The 14,678-nt window shown below is 30.5% G+C and overlaps 3 protein-coding genes across 3 annotated transcripts; 1 reads left to right on the top strand and 2 right to left on the bottom strand.

Moving 5' to 3' along the window:
* Positions 1–4,272: 4,272 nt before the first annotated feature.
* On the bottom strand, positions 4,273–11,384 carry LOC103852771 (kunitz trypsin inhibitor 2). Its single transcript, XM_009129675.2, has one exon. It carries the CDS (start codon positions 5,038–5,040, stop codon positions 4,405–4,407), a length of 636 nt encoding a protein of 211 aa, XP_009127923.1. The 5' UTR covers positions 5,041–11,384; the 3' UTR covers positions 4,273–4,404.
* Positions 5,360–5,995, top strand: LOC103853377. The gene has a single exon (XM_009130298.1). It carries the CDS (start codon positions 5,360–5,362, stop codon positions 5,993–5,995), a length of 636 nt encoding a protein of 211 aa, XP_009128546.1.
* A 1,168-nt stretch (positions 11,385–12,552) lies between the features above and the next one.
* On the bottom strand, positions 12,553–13,357 carry LOC103249164 (trypsin inhibitor B). Its single transcript, NM_001301877.1, is given in 9 exon segments — positions 12,553–12,745; positions 12,747–12,751; positions 12,753–12,761; positions 12,764–12,773; positions 12,776–12,804; positions 12,806–12,813; positions 12,816–12,913; positions 12,916–12,920; positions 12,922–13,357. Coding segments are annotated over 9 exon segments (663 nt in total). The 5' UTR covers positions 13,344–13,357; the 3' UTR covers positions 12,553–12,668.
* Positions 13,358–14,678: the final 1,321 nt, after the last annotated feature.

Genomic DNA, 14,678 nt, shown 5'->3' with positions numbered 1-14,678 from the left:
CGTTTTGGTAATTTTCTATTTTTTTTTTTTTGAATGGTTGCTTATGCATGCTTGCAGCTTTTAAATACTTACGATAGTGAAAATGAATTATTACGCTGGGCACTAATCATCGTGACTACTTACTGCTAAGCACAATTGTCAGTTTGACATATGAAACCTTCCTTTAGGTTGGTTAGCACAACAAATTGAACCATACATATCGACGGAAAATCGATTACGTTAAGCTTCGGTGATGATCGATGATGTCACAAGAGCTAGGGATAGGATGTCGTGGGGAGGAAGTAAGAATGGTCTCTTCTCTGTGAAATCAGCGTATGCACTTTTGACAAAAGACGAGGCACCAAGACCAAATATGGAGGCTTTCTACAGTCGGGTTTGGCGGGCCATAGTACCAGAAAGAGTTAGATTTTTTTTATGGTTGGTTGTGCACCAAGTTATCATGACAAGCATGGAGTAGAAGCGTAGACACTTGAGTGATAATGGAATGTGCCAACTGTGCAAGAATGGAGACGAGACAATCCTTCATGTCCTTCGAGATTGCCCTGCTGCAAAGGGACTATGGAGAAGACTTGTGAACCTAAGAAAATAACAGCGGTTCTCTAATCAACCACTTTTAGAATGGCTGTATGAGAATCTCACAAATTATACGTCGGCTAATAGAGATCAATGGCCCACAATGTTTGCGTTGACTGTGTGGTGGTGTTAGAAATGGAGGTGTGGGTATGTCTTCGGTGAAACTGGGAAGTGTCGAGATAGGATGCAGTTTGTTAAAGATAAGACTCAGGAGGTGATACTAGCAAATAAGAAACTGCGGCCCCGCTCGACCGTTAGTGGGCATGTGGAGAGACAGATCGCATGGTGTAAGCCGGGAAATGGATGGTGCAAATTGAATACTGATGGATCCTCTAAAGGAAATCCGGGACTGGCTACAGCAGGTGGGGCTATGCGTGATGAATATGGAGAGTGGAGATGAGGCTTTGCGATCAATATTGGTATTTGCTCAGCCCCATTGGCGGAGTTATGGGGTGTTTATTACGGCCTCTGTATAGCATGGGATAAGGGGATCCGACGGCTAGAAGTGGAGGTTGATTCCGAGAGTGTGGTGGGTTTTCTTAAGACATGGATTCAGGATTCTCATCCCCTGTCATTCCTAGTATGTTTGTGCTATGGCTTCATATCAAGAGACTGGTTAGTCAAAATTTCGCATGTGTATGAGGAGGCTAATTGTCTAGCAGATGGATTAGCTAACTATGCTTTTTCTTTATCTTACGGTTTACATTATTTTGAGTTTGTTCCGGAGTACGTTGCTTCCATCTTGTCGGATGATATTAATGGGATTGCTAGAGCTAGACAGATTGTCTTGTAACGAAGTTTGGATTTGAATAAAAAGTAGGAGACTATTGTCTCCTGCCATCTTCCAAAAAAAAATATGAAACCATCCTTTGGAAATTATATGTTGGATATAGCCATGCTTACAAATGGTATATGGTAGAAAGTGTGAGAAGAACGTTTCATTAGCTATTAGCAGATGATTTTTTTAAGATCCCCTATATATTATTTGAGAAGCATTGTAATTTTTTTTTGTAGCCATGTGTCATCACTATAATGATTCTTAGAATCTTTAGAGAAATAGGTTGGTCCATCTAAATATATAATAAGCTTTTAATTAAACTACAATAAATACATTATTAATATGCTTCATTATTTCCTTAAATAAGATTATGAAATTACTTAATGTGGCTAAAGTATATATGACAATTAATAATTTTGAATAATAAATATTTAATAAAAATAAGTGTGTATTATAATTATATTTGTTTAATTTAAGCTATTAAAATAAATTAAACAATCATAGTAACCATATAATAAAAATTAAAAAAATTATTTATATATTATATTTTGAATTTTTAAAAACGAGTATAAATTACTAAAACTGTTAAAAGTTTCACATTCAAATTTTGTGATCTATCATTTAAAACTTTTGTTATGACATGATACAAATAATTAAAAAATAATATAAGTTGAAAGTCTCATTTAATAAGTATCAAAAATAAAAGATATATAAATATACGTATCATTTTAAATTAAACTATATGCCATATAAAAATACATAAATATCTTAATTTTGAAATATATTTGAACATTTTTTTGATAAAAAAATTTGAAAAAATATTGACAACTTAATTTTTTAAAATATTATAAATTACTTAAACCATTAATCCCACAGTAAAAATTTTGTTATCACTAATTTAGACTTTTTGCTATAACAGATACAAATGATAAAAAAAAATATGAGCAAAAATCATCATCTAATAAATATTAATATTAAAATATACTATATATATATGTTATTATCATTTAAATTTAATTATATATCATATCAAATAGAAAAAATATTTTTTCGATTTATAAAATTTATTTATATGTTCGCACCAATTTAATTATATAAGTAGTTGATAATGACTTTTTAATTATTCAATATATATTTATTATTTCATAATATTATATAAACATATAATATATAAATAATTTATATATATATAATGTTCATTCCGCGCAAGGCGCTGGTCTTAACCTAGTTCTACCGTATTTGTTAGGGATCCAGGAATTTCCGATGGAATATAGTCGTTATAGCCATTTTAAAATTCTTAATGAACGTTTTATTATTGGGAATCTGTCATGATTTTGTCCAAATTTACTTGCACATGAATATGCAAATAGTATAAGTGAATTCATGAAAGTTGGTTTTACGACAACCCGAAACAACGAAAACTCGTAAATTGAAAGGTCTATGATCTATTTATCAGTATAATAAGATTATTAGAATTCGGGAAATTTGAAAGGTCTATGATCCACCTAGTTCATATAACGAAATACATAAAATTGTAGTTGATCTTGGTTTACCCTATCATGTAATCAATATATCTTTGTTGAAAAGGGAATAAAAGGAGACAGAAGATTAGGTTATTCCTCCTAATATGCGTTCTCTTCGCAAGTGTAGAAAGGGAGCTGGCCTCTGCGGTTAAATCTAACGTCGTTTAGTAACTAGAAAATATTAATCTTTTATTTGTGTTAAATAAACCCTTACATTTAATCAACTTTATCAAGTTTTTTTTTTTTGTTATTTTCTTAATCCTCACTTCACATTGGGATCATTGTCGTGAATCGTGATGGGTTGGTTTTGGCAGTGAGAGTTGAAAATAAGGGGCTCTAATCAATTCAAATTTTGATTTTCAGCACGAGGAACATGCAAAATTGATCATGTTAACAAACATATAAAGGATGGTCAAATAATTAATGGGATGACGACAATATTTCTGATAGGGATGGGGGAACCAACGTATGAATGATTTAGACATATCTGTGTCGTTATAGCCAGAGCCATTGTTATGTAAGTAACCGTAAAGCCACAAGAATAAGAAGAAGAAAGGGATTGATGTAAAACTTGTCTCAATGAGTTATTGAGAAGTAGAGAGCAACGCGCATAAATACTTACAAATAATATCTGATCCTATTCTTTTTGGAAAGAAAAACCTAACACATATGGCATCAAGGATTTAGAGTTATAAAAACACGTACATGTCCCCTACTATGATCTTCATTGCTCCAGTCAAAATCAAGAAGAAACACATAATTTTCGTAAAATGGATGATTATATCCAGTGTTTTATTCGTAACATAAGATTTGATTTTCTTGGCTGGACTAATTATCCTTACCCTATTCGAAGGCTTTCTTTTCTGAATAATTATAAATTTGGGGGGGGGGGGGGGTGGGTGGGGAGGGTGTACTCAGAATTAAATGGAGTGCCGGAAAGAAAGATATTAGTTCCTTGTTATCAAACTCATCACCAATTCTTTTGTAAAAGTAAATAAACCAATCAGTGAGGTTTTACATCTCTATTTCCGTGAAAAAAACATTTTGAGAGTATAGTAGACCATAAGCCAAAACATGATTAGTTTTTTTAAGGATACTACCGCAAGAATAGAGAAGAAAAAGTTGACCGCAAATTCTTGAGGAGAACGGGCAATTAGAATTTTATGGTAAATGTTGTTTAAATACTTCATACAAAAGAAAAATGAATTGTGCCGTCATTTAGATTGAATACATTCGCTCAAATAATAAATATTTAATAATCACTAGGGTAAAAATACATCTTTACTTTTTAATAAAACTTATTTTGGTCATTTTCTTCATTGATGACTATTTTTGTAATAAAAACTTAAAAAACATTATCATAAAATTTTTTTCTAAAAGTTTTATGTGCGTCTCATAAAGCATTATAAAACATAATTTCATTTTATATATTCATGAGGAAAGTAAAAAAACATGCGTGCGGGTATTTTCTCAACCCCTTATTTTTGGCCATGGACGAGCCTTAGGCTTAACATTACATTATCTTGACTATCAGAATGGGAACATCCTTAGACCTGACTTCTCAACACGAGAAGCAGATGTAATAGATTCATTATATTTGTTGAATTTGACGAATGTGGTCTTGGCATTATCATTGGTGAGAACTAGTTGTGGTGCCAGAAAAATCCCCGTGACGTTTCCAACGGTCCCGCCTAAGCTGGTCAACTTATAAGTGTTTTCTCCTGCTCTTTCTCCGGCTTTCTCTATCTTAAACCGGCTATTTTGGCTCCCCGGGGTACCACTGAGGATAATTGCTGGCTCATTGGAATCCGATGAGGATTCAACTGCCCATATAAAGGAAAATTCCTTGCATGATTTGAACTCGATGGTTACATCAGTAGATGTCTTAACGATGGGTTCTGGGACGAAGTCAGAAAACTCGAAGCTAACCGGTAGGCCTGGTAAGAACGTAAAGGCTGCTTGGTTGATGCCAAGTGGACAAAGGGGAATGAGTCTAATGGCGGCTGGAACAAGACCACCTCCGTTCTTGCTCCCGGTCTTGATCGGCTGGATGAAGTATTGCTGACCTGTCTCAAGAGAATTCCCGGCAGTGTCTTTCACCGGTTCTTGTCCGTGGGTGCAGGCCACTGTCGCCAAGAGGATAGTGATGAGAAAAGAGATCTTCATTGTGATGATGATCTTGTGTGTTTTAGCCTTTAGGGTTTGGTGTTTGGGGTGTTTGAGTGAGTTGAGTTATGGAGAGCAAACACGTATATATAGGAAGCCTTTGCGGTTAAAATTAAACAGAGTGTGACAGTAGAAAGAAAAGATAAATCTCTAATTTTGTTAATAAACCCTAATTTTATCAGCTTTTAAAATGTGTATTGCCTTTTTTCTCACATCACATCTTGATAATTCATTCTCGGGATGGGAAAGTACATGATCATTGGTTTCAAACTTTCTAGTACAGCCAGGGTTGAAAATAGGTGATTAGACTTTAAACTCTATGGTAACCGGATCAAACTTGGATTTACAGCACGAGGAACATGCAAAACTTGGATCCAACATTTGGTTTGAACTTAACTACCCTGACGCTAGAGCAACCACCCCCAGTAACTCGCTAGGAACTATCACACCTTCTTGGAAGGCACCAGCTGATGACATTGTCAAGTGTAACATAGCTGCCTCATGGTCTGATACGTCCCGTATGAGTGGAGCTTCTTGGATTGTAAGGAATAGCCGAGGAAAGGTCCTAATGCATGGCAGGAGATCCTTTTCATCTGTGCAGTCTACAGAACTTGCGGAACTCCTAGCTATCTTTTGGGCCATCGAGAGCATGAATTCCATGCGTAAGGATAAGATCATCTTTGAATCTTCATGTGAGCGCGCAAGGGCTTGCTTCCTATCTCCAAGCTCATGCAGTGAAACCAGGGAAATTGTTGGAAACATCTGTGATTTGGTACAACGGTTTCAACACTGGTCTTTGGACCATGTCCTAGAGACAAGAAATGTGTTAGCACAGAGAATTGCCACTAGCGTAACCGTTGACCATAGATATCAATCCTACATTGCTTTAGGAGGACCTAACTGGTTGAAGGAACTCATTGCGTATGAAGCAAGGAACGATGCTCCGCTTTCGTAAATGGTAACACCACCGTCTCACTTCCCCTGTGTAGTGAGTGGTTGTTTAAGGTGTTGTGTCTTTGTGACAACCATTTTTCTTGTTTAAACTTCACCTACCTACTGGTATGGTTTTGTGTTTTGGTTTTATTTTTTATTCCCCCCTTGGTGGTGATACCTTGTTTTGATCATTGCCGTAAAGGCTTAATAATATTCAGTGTTATAAAAAAAACTAACATATAAAGGAAGATCAAATAGTCCATGGGAATAATTCAAAGGAGCACATTTGTGTGTATAAGCAGTGGGATGCAAAAGTTGTATCAAAATATTTTCTTATCATATTCGTTGTATCTTTCACACACTTATGCACGAATTTCAAAATGAGTTTCAAAGAAAAAATAAGATTTGTGTTCGAGACTTTTGCTTTTCTAAACTCTTTAATTCTCTAGTTTTATATTAACTTGCTTTAATCTGTTGTTGATAGCTCAAGAGTTATAACCCTTTAATCACCATGTCGTATAATAGAAGGGATCGAATCCACAAAAACTAGATTACACAACAAATCTATGAGAATAAAGTAAAGATAAGACGGAATACTGGTATTGTTTTTCTAAAGGTAACCATAAAATAATTAGGAAAATTTAGAAAAATAGACACTCTCAACTTTTGTTTGTCCTTTTAAGACTTTTGATATTTTTAGTCATTTTGGACATATTTTACTCTCCTGTAATGGAAAAAATAGTAAACTAAAATTTTAAAATATAAAAATTATGATAACTATTATAAACATAAATATGACTATTTATATGTTTAATATTCTTAATAGTGGAATCATATTTTATTTTATATCATAACTCGGGATAGAATATTTTATTATGGCCATCTACTTAATCTAGAAATCGGATATTAAGTATTATACATAGATCTATCATAGGTATATAACGCAAACAAAACTTTTTTGTATATTCTATTTTAGCTAGAATTCATTAGGTTATATTCTAGCAAGATGTCGTTAGTCTACATGTAACTTTATTACAACTTATACCCACGACTCTATGATGTACATTTTCTTGTTTATGTGTCATAACATGTTTTGTCTTTTACCTTATGTTACGCCTACGGAAGAATAAACTTTCCGCCCTCTCTAGAGTCTTTTACCTTGAGTTTTCGATAGGTTCACAAAAGACAATAACATCAGCTCTCGTTGGTTAAAAAATTTGCTCACAAATATTATTTTCAAATGCAAAACACAAAAACACCAAAGACTCTTAAAGACTATAAAACATAATTTGATCCGATAAAATCCCAAAACATATGTTATAGCTAGAAAAAATACTGATATATCAGTAGTCTAATTGTTCTTCGATGTATCATATATGCCAACAAGATGTCGAACAAAGAAGTTTTAAGGAATAATCTTGTACAGATTAAATCGATCTCTTCACTTCTTTTTTTTTGCTTCGAACAATATACAGGTTCCTGACTTCCTGTAGGATAGGCCCAAATCCCCATTGTTTCAGACTAGATATGCTCGAAAGTCGAAAGATAAAAAGTAGAGCAACTCAATAGTTTTTTTTTTGTTTTAAATGGTTGCTTATGCCTGCAGCTTCTAGATACTTACGTTTGTGAAAATGAATTATATGTTACGCGGGGCAGTAATCATCAGGACTAGTTACTTTTTTTTTGTCAAAAGAAAATTTCATTAACTCGAAATCAATGTGGTTGGTACAGATACGCATCAAGCGCTTGTTTGGCTAGGCCATCTTCCAATACAAAGTTAATGCGACTACGAAAATTAAAGCGAGCAAGCTCCATAGAGTTTGCGAAGGAGATAACATCGGAGACGATTCCGTGAAGATCGAAGAAATTTGATTCGCCTTCAACTGCTGCCATCAGTTGAGAAGAATCAGATTCGAAGATCACTTTCATCAATCCTAGGGCCCATGCATGTTCCATGGCTTCTCTCAGTGCTAATCCCTCTGCCAAAAGAGACGAAATCACAAAAGAGGTTGATTTACTATGAGATAAAATAATCTCTCCATTTGCGCGGTAGAAGCTCCACGCTAAACCGGCTGTCGATATTCCAGATCGCCAGGCTGCGTCAGATCTGCATATGATTGCATCAGAGTGGCCTTCGATCTGCGGAGTGGGGCGGCGGGATTGTGTTCTTAGGTCGTAGCTTTGAGCCTCTTGCCATTCCCTTGCGCTGGTAAGAGCTTTGAGTAGTGTGTCTTGCCCCGAGAAGATTCGATTTTAAAAGATTTTTTGATTCCTTGCAATCCAGATTGACCAGATGATCCAAGCAGCGAGATGTGTGGAGGAGATGCCTGTTGGAGGGAGTGGTTTGGTCTGCACAGCAACTTGGATCCCCTCTTGGACATTTAATATATATCAGGACTAGTTACTGATAAGCAGAATTGTCGGTTTGACGTACGAAACCTTCCTTTGGAATTTATACGATTGATATTGCTTACAAATTGTATATGATAGAAATTGTGAGAAGAACGTTTTATTAACTATTTGAATATTGTCAAGATTCTACAGTGATCGTCAAGCATCCGTCGGGTATTTCCGACGAAAGTGTTATACAGCCGTTTTAAAAGTTCAAAATTTTCGATGAATGTTTTCTTCATAAAAATCCATCAAGAAGTGATCCAAATTTATCTATAAATTAATACTATTTTATTTTATTCACCAAAAAAACACAAAACATGTTTTTTTCTACTTATTTTCCTTCGTGGATGGATATATCTCGTATAAATCCAAAAGCAAATTTACTTAAACAAGAATATGCAGATGGTATAAGCGAATTCATGGATTTGGTTCTACGACATGCTGAACGGAGAAATTTTTATTTTATTCGTTTGTTTTGTTTTAGATTTGTTAACCTTTTTCTATGAAACTGGTATTCAATTTATTTTAACATATCTATACTATTAAGAAGCAAAATATTATAGTTTTAAGTACATTTGCTAGTTGTAGTAAATTTAAAGATGGTTGTTTAGATTTGAAATTTATACTATTATTGGCGAAATGATATTCAGAACGAAGCTCTCCCGTTGAAAGTTAGGGGGATTAATATCGTTTATACCATTAATGAAAAAAATATATTAACCACAAAATATAAACAAATTAAAAAAATCTGATTAGATAAGTGATTAAATTAATGATAATAAGAATTATCCAAAATCTAAAAATAAATTAAAAATTAAAAATTCCTATATATAAACTGTGTGGTTATCTGAAAATATCATTTAATAAAATATTTTTATATTAAAAAACAGAAACATATAACCAAATATTAATATTGAAAGACAGGAAAACATAAATAAATATTAATCAAGTAAATTTCCTAATTTTATAATTGAAAAGAGAATATTGAGTGATTTTTAAGATTTACTACTAAGAATATAGTGTACAAATGAATTTAAAATTGGAAAGAAATTTTATAAAGCAATTATAAAAAAAAAATATTTATTAGTGCTGCAATTGAGATGGTTATTCATTTTTTTCATAATTTGTTTTTGTGAAATTTTTAACTTCGATTTAAATTTTTATCTAATTTTTATCAGACTAGATAAATATTTTTATACAACATAATATACATAAACTAAAAATACATAAACCAATATGTATTTTCATGGTTAAAATTATTTGGGATATTTTTAATTTATGTTTTAAGCATCTAAAAATATAAAGTTACTTAGAATCTACAAAATATTTACTATTAAATATTTTGTAAATATTGATATCCATTTATGAATTTTAATTTTTTTTATAGGGAACGTTCATCTATGAAACTTTGTAACTTATCTTCACTTTAGTTTTTTTATTTTTCTTATAAAAAAATAAATCTCAAATTATAAAAAATAATTATGGAAATATAATCAGATAAAAAGACTTACTAATGCAATAAATAAAACTAATCAGATTTGTTTAACAAGAATAAAAAATAGTTGTACTTTAATTAGAAAAATATATATCTTTCTTATTATATAAAGCTTGGTTCTTCAAAGTTGCTAATTAACCTGATCGTGACACATGACAATTATATATTTCAAGATTGTGACCTGTGTTAATCTATCTCATAATTAAAAATATATATGTATTAAGATATTAACAAAAATGAATTTTATTAAAAAGTAATTATAAATATGATTTAATAGTAATTTTCAATTTTTAAAATCCTAATCAAAAGATAATTGCAAAAGATTATTTGATAATAATTTTTCTTCTCATATTGTGACATGTGTTTAAATATATAATGATTAAATATATATATATATATATATATATATATAATAAGATAATAGAAAACGAATTTTCAAAAAAAAACTACTTTTAAAAATTATTTAATAGTAGAAACGATTTTTTTTAAAGTATTTAGTAGTAATTTGTTTTAGAAAATTTCCTTTTTCAATATCTTACAAAATAGATTTGAAACCAATTTATTTAATAAAAGTTTCATTTTCTAAAATTTAAATGAAAATATAATTATAAAATATTATATCGATTTGATTTTTCAAAATTACTAATTAATATGACTGTGACACATGTCAGTTACATATTAAAAATGTAATATATGTTAAACTGTCTCATAATTAAAAATATTTATACTAAAATAAGAAAAAAAAAGATTTTTCTTAATTATAAATAATATTTAATTGTCTTATTATTTTTATTATTATTATTATTATTTATATAAAAAGCTTGGTTAATAAGTAACTAATAGCTTGGTTAATAGAAAATTGTGAAAGTACTCTTAATATTTTCTTATAAGTAACTAATTTTTTTTTTTCTTAATAGATAATTGTATATTAAAAATTATGACCAAAATAGCTATAAATGTTTCACATCTATATTTAGGTTTAAGCTTTCACATATTATTTTTACAAAACACAATAGTATTTACATGAAAAGTATTACCTGAGTATTTTTTTTTAATTTCATGATACAACTCAACTTTTTATTATCTTCATTACATCTAATGATGCTAAAATAATTTTTAATTTTGATGTTGTTGTCGTACATGAGTATGTGTGAATATGATGAATATTTGTTTGTATGTATAAGAAAAAATATATAAATAATAAACATAATTTTTTCTATTAAAATAAAATAGTTGTACAAAAATCTAAAAGAAAAAACTGATTATAAAATAATTAATTTCCTTTTTAAAAGTCTAAATAAAATAAAAATGTAAAAATAATTTTATTTTTCTTATAATCAACTAGCTTTAATTTTTAATAATTTTGTGTTAAAAAAAATATAAACCAAAATTAACTTCAAATATTTCAGTTGATATGATTGCGACATGTGTCAATTAAAAAATTAGATTGTGAATGTGTCAATAAAAAATTTCACTATGTGAAAATAACTTCTTCTTTTTTTTTTAAATTCTAAATAAAAGAGATTTCTAAAAAAAAAAAAATCTTAATCAATTAAGATTTATTTTCTTTTAAAAAAAATCTGACGAGAGAGAATTGTAGAATTTTATTTAATTGTTATTTTTACTTAAATATTAATGATAAACATGATAGTAAAAAATATTTAATAAACAAGAAAATTTGTTAAAATATTAGTTATCATGAAAAAAAAATGAATTTTTAGAATGGCAACTTTTCAAAATAGTTAATATTAACTAGAAATAATTATTTGATAGAAATATTTTTTAAAAATTCTAGAAAAATATAATTGTAAAATATTATATAATATTAATTTCCTTTTTTAAAATCCTAAGAACTGTAAAAGAATATTTGATAGTTGTTCTCTTTTTTTTATAAAATAAATCATAAAAAAAAAGAAATTTGTATCATATTTTTAAGTCATAACCAAAAGAGAATTGTAAAATTTTATTTGGTAATATTTTTAAGAGAGTATTTGATGAAGAACATGATACTAAAAATTATTTAATTAACAAAAGAAGTGTAAAATTGGTATTGTTACGAATTGTAAAAATAGAAATTTTAAATTTTTTTATTAATAACTAAAAATAATTATTTGATAGCAATTTTTCTTGTAACTCAATATAACCTAGAAAAATGATTTACTTAAACAATCCAAATTTTATACCTAAAAATAAAATTCTAAATGCAAATAACCAAATTAATCAAAATTTTAATTTATTCAAAACAAAAAAAATATTCTATGGTTTAATTTGGAGAAGTTAATGCAATCCAAAATATCCAAGTAAAAATCAAATAGACTATATATTATACATCCAAAATTACATGTCTAAATAAAATAACAAAATATTATTTAAAATAAATCATACATTAATTTAAATTACAAAGTGATTTAAAACACAACTAAACATTTCTAAAAATTTTATGCTATACTTATTTCATAAGTATTTATACACATGCATGAGAATGGGGAAATCAACTAGTATATATATATGTATTGTCAAATAGCAGTACATATGTATTGAGAAGCAAAAGAAAAATGTATTGAGAAGCAGTATATTTTGAAGTAGACTACTTGGATGTTCAATTAAACTTTGATTAGTTATGTATAACGAAAAAGGATACGGAAAGCTGTGTCCTTTTTTCATCCATTGCTTTGATGAAAAGTTGTGTCTTATTTTTGGCAAACATAGTTCTATTTTATTTATGGAAATCCAGGTACATGCATGAGGGTATTGTCTCAACCCATTATTTTAGTCCAGGTACATTGCATGATTTTTAGCTTGTTGATTAGTAGAAAGGGAACATCCTTAGACCTAACTTCTCCTGACGTGAAGTAGTAGCCGGAGTATCACCATGAACCTTGTGGAATTTGACGAGGAAGGTCTTCGCAGTATCATTGGTGAGAACTAGTTGTGGTGCTTGGTCCCAATGGCCTGGGACGGTTCCAATGGTTCCGGTTAAGGTGGTCAACTTGTAAGCAACTCCTCCGTAAAAAGGTTCTTTTCTCTCAATTCTAAACCAGCTGTTTCGTTCGTGCTTCTTACCACCGACGAGAATCGCAGGCTCCTCTGAAGCCGATGAGGATTCATCGACTTCCCAGTACTTGGAAAACTCCTCGCAGCCCGGCCATGCGTCTGACTTGAACTCGATGTTTATAGCTTCCATTTCGTTAACATATGTGTCCATGATCGCGTATGGATATGAGAAGCTAACCGGTAGGCCTGTTAAGGCCTTAACCGAGGATTGGCTGATGCCAAGTGGACAAAGGGGCTGTAGTTTAACGGGGACTGGGAGAAGACCACCTCCGTTACTCCTCGGGGAGAGTGGTAGGATCAAGTATTGTGCAGTCGTCCGAAGTGGATTTCCGTCGGTGTCATTCACGCGATTTTCCCCGTGGGTGCATACGGCTGAAGCCAACATGAGAGTGATGAGAAAGGAGACCAATGGGAATGATGACATCATTTTGATTAATATTTGTGTGTGTTTCCTTTTGAGTTAAGCTGTAGAGAGCAGAAACGTTGCACCAATATTTATAGGAAACTTCTGCGGTTAAATTATATGCCCGTGTGTGACGGTAAAAAAGAAAAGATTGTCTCTCATTTCTATATAGATATTTATTGAAAATTTACTACATAGGTTAACCGAATCAAACTTTGATTTTCAGCACGAGGAACATGCAAAATGGTCCGTTGTAACTAACTTATAAAGGATGATCAAGTAATTCCTGAGAACCAGGCAAGATTTCAAACAGAAAGAGACTATACTGAACAACCAATGAATGTATAGACAGTGGCCAAGCCAGGACAATAACAATGGGGACACGTGCACCCATAATATATTGACAACTAAAAATTTTGGAAGCAGAAAAATGATTCCCTAGATATCTTATTTCTGCTTCCAACTTTTTCTGTCAATTTTTTTTTAAATTTTTTTTTGTCAATTTAAAACACCATACCAGACAAAATAAAAATGATGTCTACCACGATTTTTTATTTTACTAGAAAATAAATAAGTGATAAGTCTGGTAAATCCAAACTAAGAAACTTCGTACAATGCCCAATGATATTTTGTATAAGAAAAACTAAGAAACTATTATTTGAAAATGAATTTTATGTATCATACACATAAAATTTTCATCAGAAAATATATAGATACTCTTGAATTTAAATTATATGATCAATTATTATTATAATTATTCTTTCAGTATTTATTTAATAATTTTTAAAATTGGAAAATATCTTTGACTTTTTTAGAGTTTCTCAAAATAGAGTTTGCGCTACTGGACCACTTTGCAAAATACACAGACATGAAAAATTGAGCAATTCTCCTAAAGAGCAGAAAAAATATTTTTTTACTATAAAAATAACATATAAATAAATAGTAATCTGGAAAAACTAAGTTATCTATAATTCATTTAATATAAAAAATATTCTTGAAATATTAACAAAATAGATTTATTTAAAGAAATTATTACCATAAATTCTAACTTTTAAACGCTAAGCCCCTATAACCCTAATTATATATGCTTTATCATATAATGAATATTATTCCACTCATGTTTCTCTTTGTATGATATTTTTATTATAAAAACTGTTTTTCGATATCCTATAGTATTACTTTTCGATGGATTATGAACTAAGTTCAACAAATTAGTTCTATCAATTTAATGCAATGAATGTAAGGCCATGATTGACCTGTGCTCTTATGGTGAGGTTCTTAGCTTCGGCTACAAGTCTAAACCAACTTGTCACGAAATAGTCAGCACTTTCTCCATCGGTTATACTGAACACAATATGT

The sequence above is a fragment of the Brassica rapa genome, chromosome A02 (genome assembly GCF_000309985.2).
Source record: "Brassica rapa cultivar Chiifu-401-42 chromosome A02, CAAS_Brap_v3.01, whole genome shotgun sequence".
NCBI lineage: Eukaryota > Viridiplantae > Streptophyta > Magnoliopsida > Brassicales > Brassicaceae > Brassica > Brassica rapa.
Note: the sequence above shows the minus strand (reverse complement) of the source record. Positions and strands in the feature narration are given on the sequence as shown.

What these genes read in the sequence shown, in the direction of transcription:
- LOC103852771 (XM_009129675.2), bottom strand. Translation starts at nt 5,040, where the DNA reads ATGAAGATCTCTTTTCTCATCACTATCCTCTTGGCGACAGTGGCCTGC.
- LOC103853377 (XM_009130298.1), top strand. Translation starts at nt 5,360, where the DNA reads ATGGTAACCGGATCAAACTTGGATTTACAGCACGAGGAACATGCAAAA.